Below are 7799 nucleotides of genomic sequence, written 5' to 3' on the forward strand. Positions count from 1 at the left end.
CAGCACACACTTAGCCTATTTTTCAATCAGTCCAGCACATCCAATCTCAATGCATAATCAGCATCCACATCATCATGTACATCAAATACACATTTAAATAACAACCCATATATTTATATTAATAGTCAAACAATATTACAAAATTTGGGACGTTACAACTCTTCCCTCCTTTAGGGAATTGTGTCCCTAAAATTCAACCAAATTACATAAACAACCCTTTATAAAATTCTCTCATTCTACTCTCCGTCTCCCATGTGGCATCTCCCTCATCACTTGAGATCCAAATCACTTTCACCAACGAGATTTCCTTGCCCTTCAACTGCTTAATACAGTGGTTTAACACGGTGGTTCGTAATTCTCACTAGGTATACATTATAAGACAAATCCTCCTTAACTTGAATTGGGTCAAGGTTAATCATGTGAGAAAGATCCGACACATACTTCCTGAGTTGAGATACATGAAACATCAGATTCGAGAGATTCAGGGGTAGTGCTATCCAGTACGCTGCAGGACCAATTCTACTTAGCACTTCGAATGGCTCAATAAACTTAGGAGATAGCTTTCGAGATTTTAGAGCTCTTCTAACTCTGGTTACAGGTGAGACCTTAAAAAACACATGGTCACCCACTTGGAACTCTAAAGGTTTCCTCCTCTTATCATAGTAGGTCTTCTGTTGATCTTGTGCAGCCTTCATCTTTTCTGTAATCATCTTAAGCTACTTATTTTGCTTCTGAACCATGTCTGGTGCACACACAGTAGCCTATCTAATCTTATACCTACACAGAAGAGTTCTGCACCTCTATCCATACAAGGCCTCAAACGATGCCATCCCAATGCTAGCATGAAAGCTGTTGTTGTACGTGAACTCCACCAATGACAGACATTCTTCCCAAGTTCTCCGCTTCTTAATCACACAGGCTCTTAATAGATCCTCAAGAGATTGGATAGTCCTCTCCGTCTAACCATCGATCTGTGGGTGATAAGCCAAACTCAGCCTCAACTTAGTACCCAACGCCCTCTGCAGGCTCTCCTAAAACCTTGAGGTAAACCTCGGGTCTCTATTGGACACCACACTAGTCAGCACTCCATGCATCTTGACTATCTCCCTCACATATATGTTTGCCATTCTCTCTAACTTATACTTCATATTGATTGGGAGATAGTGTGCAGCCTTGGTCAACCGGTCCACTATTACCCAAATGACATCGTGGTTGTTCCTGGTCCTTGGCAACCAAGAAGTAAAGTCCATGGAAATGCTGTCCCACTTCCACTCAGGGATCTCCAAAGGTTGCAACAATCCAGATGGACGTTGATGCTCCTCCTTCACCTTCTGGAAGGTCAAACATCTCGACACATATTCAGCCACATCCTTCTTCATTTCATTCCACCAAAAGTTCTTACGGAGATTCTGATACATCTTGGTCCCACCAGGGTGGAAACTTATCCTACTCTTACGTGCCTTCTTAAGTATCATCTGTCTCAACTCATCCATTTGGGGAATGTACACTCAGTTCTGAAACTTAATCACTCCGTTCTCATCGCAATAGAACTCCAAATCCTTTTTCTCTCTTTTGCCTTATCATATCTTGCAAGAAAATATCTCCCTGCCGAGCATCTCAGATGTATACGAAAAAGTCGTTATGGATTGTCATCGTCCCGAGATACAAACTCTGGGGCCTTACCTCTATAGCCAGATTCATGTCTTGAAACTGCTGAATCAACTCCATCTCCTTCACCATCATTGCTGCTATAACATCCTTATCACAAAAATCCGTACAATGTATGAATTATTCTTAATCAATTGAAATAATACACCTTTTCCATAATTCTATGAATTTATACAACAAATTGCTGAAATTTTCTTTTTTTTTTGTATGTAAATGAAAATTTTAAAATAATTTGCAATATTAATATAACAACATTAATGAAGACTAAAAAGAGTAAACAAATATCATAAATACAACTTAGAAGTCTTCATAAGAAACTTGTATATACAATACATATTTCAACTTTAAAAACTACAGACTGTTTGCCAAAATGAATGAAATTTATAACAATATATACATAACCATACTATTTACAATCCATAAAAATATATAAGTCCCAAAACAATCTTCCTCCAAAACCAACTACTGAAGACCGATCCTACTCATCTACTCCGTGCCAACTCTCTATCTCAGCCAAATCCTCTGAATCATGATCATCATCTGAACCCAAATAATGATCTATTGAATTTGCTCTGACCTCTGTACTAGTGACATGTTCAAATGTCCATCTGGACAGTCTTCCAAGGTTGTTGTGGTCATGATAGGTGTGTAAGTAAAAGTTACCGGGGTCCTAACAGTACCTCTGTACATATATACAGATAGTCTGGTGTATTATACTCCTAGGGAAGTCAAAAGGAATAGTACAAGAGAAATCTATCTCTATCATAACAAATACCCTAGGTTCATCTTCTACAAGTACACCAAATTTAAAATATTTTACTTTCTGATATTCATTAAATACATAGTTTAACCTAAAATGTACATAACTATCTACTAGTCAAATGGACAGTTGTCTTCCACTTTGAATCATTTGCAATCTCAAAGTTTTGGTAATCTATCTTCATAACCAGTTCTCAATACAGAGAATATTAGTGCCATTGCCTCGAAATCAGGAAATACCATTCAAGGCTCTCAAGAGGAGCAACCAACAGATGAAGATCTTAATGCTACCTCTCCAAGAAGTGATTGCAGTCCAGCAAGTGCAGATTGTGCTCCTACTCCTCATGTTACTTCTACTAATATAGCAAAAAATTTTGAGCAACCTGTTCCTTATTCATTTCATCCGGTTTGCCATATTGATTTGTTAGATAATTTAGTGGATGATAATTTGGCTAAGCTTTCAGATTATATTGATTATTCTAGCTTAGCCAATTATTTTGATTCCTTTACTTGTGATGCATGTAATAAATCTACAAAATGTAGCTTTTGTGCTGAGATTGATACATTTGTTTATAGTGATTTTGATGCAGTTACTGCAGATTCTGAGAAGGTACATTATGATGCAGCCATTACAAGTTCTAAGGAAATGAATCATGATGCATTTGAACCTTTAAAGAAATTAGAATGCGCTGACTTGATTACAATAATCACCTATGCATCTGATTTTGTTGAACTACAAGCTGCACATCCAGCTCCAATTTTTACATTTCCTTCTTCTCTAGAGCTGCCTCCTGCATCAGAATTGAAGCCTTTTCCTGAGCAGTTGAAGTATGAATATTACATTATTGTATATCCAAGGGAGCAACCTAAGTTAGCAGTAAGACATAATATTCTACACATCAAAGCAATGAAGAGCATAAAGAGAAGCTCATTGAGTTTATTAAGCAGCTGGATGTCCCTCCAGAGTTACTTCTTCCACGTTTCCAATTAAATTAAGTGCTACAAATTTAAAAAAAAAAGAGGAATATATAGGGATACAACTTAAACCGTTACCAACAAAAGTATCTCATAGAACTAGATATCATAAGGCATCAAGGTAGTGACGTTAAAAGAGTACCGTGTGAGAGGCAACTCATAGTTTTCTTAGAAGTTTTCAATTTATTTTCTACATTTAGCATTGGTCTTGCATTTGAGTTTTGCATATCTCATGAATTCTGCTGTATAAACATTATAGTCTGCACTTAACTTTGTTATTTGACATGTGTTTCTACATAATTCTGAATTTTGTAGAGGAAGAACACAAACGTTGGACCCAATTTTTGCTTATAATTCTGAATTTTGTAGAGGAAGAACACAAACTTTGGACCCAATTTTTGGTTAAAATCAAGAGAAGATCAAGTGCAACAAAAGAGTGACAACTTTTAGAACTTAAGGTAGTCACTTTGGGGGGAAAATGGGAGTTTATCAAGAAGGTAATCACTTTCTTAAGAAAAAGTAGTTACTCTCAATCCAGGTATGCATCTTTGCTCTTTGAAGTGAGTACTTTCAATGGTCATAGTAACCGCTCTCAGCTCAGGTATGGATTTCTATTCTTTGTAGTAAACACTTTCATCCACTTTCAAGATTTTTGAGCTAAATGTGATGTGATGAATCCACATTTTATTGGATTTTTACTTGTCTTTTCAGTGTTCTTTAATAGAAAAAGTAGACTTAGAAAGTGTAAATAACATAGAAACACCATTTTGGTCAAATATCTTAGGTTTCTTAATTTTTGGTTAATTTACATAGATATAATTTACAATTTTGATCATTTGAATAATTGTGCAAGAATTTTTAGACTTATTCCATGGATTTTTAGCATTTGAGAAAGTTTAAGTTGAAAGTGATCACTTTGGATTCCATAGTGGACACTACAGCAAGCTAGATCTAGAAAGGCAGACCAAAGTGATCACTTTGATTCCATAGTAGACACTACAAAGGTCCCAGTTTGAAGAGGTGATGCGTGTAGCTACTATGGCCCATAGTAGACACTCTAGGGCAGACCAAAGTGATCACTTTGATTCCAAAGTGAACATTCCAGAGAAGGAAAAGTCACCCAGACCTGTGCGTAACCACTATGACCGATAGTAGACACTCTAGAGAGGATGATGACCTGCGCATAACCACTATAGAATCATAGTAACTACTATGGGAGTGCTGCGCATCATCACTATGGACCATAGCAACTGGCGAAAAATTTTTGCACTATAAATAGAACTTTAGAAATTAGGGTACGAGCTTTTTACACACTTTTACATTCTTTTGCCACTTTGGGGACACTTGCAGAGCTTAGGTCATCCTTGGGTGACAGCCAAGGACCAATCCTAGGGTTTGATTCACATTTCTTCTTCACTTTCCTTTAATTTTTGCATTGATGTCATTGATTTCCCTTTGTTTTCATCTTAAATTTGTAAGACCCATCCTCATGGAGAGCTAAACTTTCTTGTAATCCTTAGTGAGTTAATGGATTCTTGAATTCCTGGGTATGAATGTCAATATAATTCCCTTTCCTTCATGAATTTATGTTTTCCAACTCTTTGAATTGAATTAATGGTTGAATGAGGGAGACATTGCTTAATTAACCCTAATTCATTTTAATGAAATTCTTAACTTGATTTACTTAATCCTAAGTTAATTTCTAAGGTTGCGTAATCTTGGGGAAAAGAGCTGGAGTCCATTAAATTTGCTTAAATTCGTATGGGATTTTAAGGTTAATTCTTGATTGTTGAGTTACCTTAATTTAGAGGAAGAGGAAAAGTATTGAATCTTGAGATGAATAGGGATAAAATCACATGAATGAACTAAGGATTGCTACATTTAATTGATTGAACTCATTAATTCCATCACTTGCCTTTACATTAAAATTGGAATCACACAAAATCCCCTTTTTAATTACTTTCATAGTAAATGCTTACATCGTGTTCAATGTATGTTACCAACCAAAGTCATTGGAGACAACCTAGGCTTGCATCCTAGACTACATAAAAATTCTGCATATTTTGATGAGATTGGCGACAAATCTTTTTGCAAACGAAAATTGTATCATCATGATGCGCGTGTTTACTTTCACTTACCATAATGAACATGCACAACACCCCTAAGGGTAAAAAAAATAAAAATAAAAAATCATAGTAGTTACTATCGTTTACCATAGTAACTACGCGCACCCAAAGTGATTACTATCGTTGACGATAGTAGCGACACGCAAGCCCTTTTAGGCATTTTTTATTATTAGCGCCCCTGTAGTGTTTACTATCACTTACGAAAGCGGTTACTTTGTGCTAAAAAAATTTTGAAACATAGTGATTACTCTAGGATTATTTTGTCCTGTAAAATTTTGGGGTGCTATATCCAGAAATAGCTACTTTGGACTGCACTGCATGTCTTCTGCATGGTTTTTTTTTTTTTTTTTGCAAATTGCTGCATAGCCTTGTCTGTGACCTGCACTTCTACTGGTAGCTACATATCTCTGCATAATTGCATCCATCCCTTGGATTGTGTTGCTGCATAAGGCTTAGATTCCATAACAGCTATTATCTTCTACCATAGTACTCACTTTGGCAGTGTATGGCTTTATAGTGATCAATCTACACAACATTTTCTTATACAAACACTGCATATTTGCTGTCATACACGCTTGATGTTTTTTGTACCTATTTTGCTACATAAGATCTATCATGCTTGCACCATAAAGTAATCACTATCACTGAGCATAGTGTTTACTTTGACACTTCACTCCTTCATAGTAATCATTCTGAATTGTATTTTCACTATGAATTTAGGCATAATTTTGATGATGTCATTACTGCACCTGCACTTCCATATTCTGCAACATCAATTTTCTAAAATTCTTTGCACATATGCTACACACTGTTGCTACTTACTTATAACTTGCATAATCCACTCACTACTTCCTCTTCTCTATGCAGCAAAATGATGAATACACCTAGAAACACCCCAAGGACCAATGAGGCAGGCTCACTGGAACACTTTCCTCTCTTTAAGCTCCTCAAAGGAGGAGGAAGAGGAAGAAAGAGAGGATGCAACTGATAGTTTTTATTCCTCCACCTCAAATGAAGACCTGATTTAGTTTTAGTTTCTTTTATTTCAATTACCCTTTAGTTATTTATATTTCATTTCCTTGTACTTATTACTCACCATTTTCGATAGTTATTGCACTTTATCACTTTTCTTTTCTTGCTTTACTTTTGCCTTACTGCTTTATCTTTGAATAGTTACTTGACGTTTTCATTCTCTTTTATATATAATTATCTGTTCAGTTTCTATACTTCTTTTTTGTGCTGAATCCATTGTGCGTCTTTCTGTAGAGAATGCCTCCAGTCCTATTAAGAGGAGCATGAATTTCATCTCTGACTTGTGAGCCATCATCCATGAAAGAGGAGTGATCTCTTGCCTATGTTTCACATGTTTTTAGTCTGATTTTCCTACAACTTTACAGATAAAATACAAAAATATGTTCATTATTCTTCCCTTTTTAATTCAATTCAGTTTTGTAATTCTGATTTTATGTTTTGATTGCACTTCCCATTCAACTCATAATCACTCTCTATTTTGTACATATTTACCATTCCTACCACACTAAACATATTTTCTCGTAAGGTGAACTGTATTCACATGTTGCAATTAATTATCACCTTTTACCGTGGTAGAGAATTGGGCCCTTAACTTTCTTTTTTGTGTGCACTTTACATGTATTTTTGCATTCATCTTCTAGAACTTGCCCTGTTTCTTAATTGAATATGCATTGTGCAATTTTTCATCTAGATGATTGAGGCTTTCTTTGCACACACCCACCCACCTTAGAACACCCTTGCACCTAATATCTCTTGTTCCACATTCCTTCTTTTGCAAACTTAGTCTGCAAAAATAATTTTCTTACCTTAAAAGAGGTATTTCTTTTGAGTTACATCAAGAGTGAATGCAAGAAACTAAGTTTGGGGTTCTGATTATGACTATAGTTGCTTGAGGACAAGCAAAATCTTAAGTTTGGAGTGGTAAACATTATACATGTTAATAATACATGTAAAAAAAAAGTTTAAATTTGAAGAAGAAAATGATTGTCAAAGTCCATAAAAAATGATGGTAAATGAATGTAAAGGAAAGAAAAAAAAAATAAAGCAACCTTGAGTTGGAAAGAATTCCCACATAAGGCAAAATAATGAAAAATATGGTGAAAGAATGCTTTAACCTTTTAAACTACATCATTCAATGCTTTCCATTCTAGTCGTTATGTTCATTCACTCAAAAGAACTCCCCTTCTATTGAAAAACCCACTTGAGCTTTTGACCCTCCTTGATCAAAATTGAACCTAA

At 35.6% G+C, this 7799-nt stretch overlaps 1 protein-coding gene across 1 annotated transcript; it reads right to left on the minus strand.

Annotated features, from left to right (window-relative positions):
* Positions 1–323: 323 nt before the first annotated feature.
* LOC113859466 lies at positions 324–695 on the minus strand. The gene has a single exon (XM_027492234.1). The coding sequence runs from the start codon at positions 693–695 to the stop codon at positions 324–326; it is 372 nt and encodes a 123-aa protein (XP_027348035.1).
* Positions 696–7799: the final 7104 nt, after the last annotated feature.

The sequence above is a fragment of the Abrus precatorius genome, unplaced genomic scaffold (assembly GCF_003935025.1).
Source record: "Abrus precatorius isolate BTA unplaced genomic scaffold, Abrus_2018 Scaffold2, whole genome shotgun sequence".
Taxonomy (NCBI): domain Eukaryota; kingdom Viridiplantae; phylum Streptophyta; class Magnoliopsida; order Fabales; family Fabaceae; genus Abrus; species Abrus precatorius.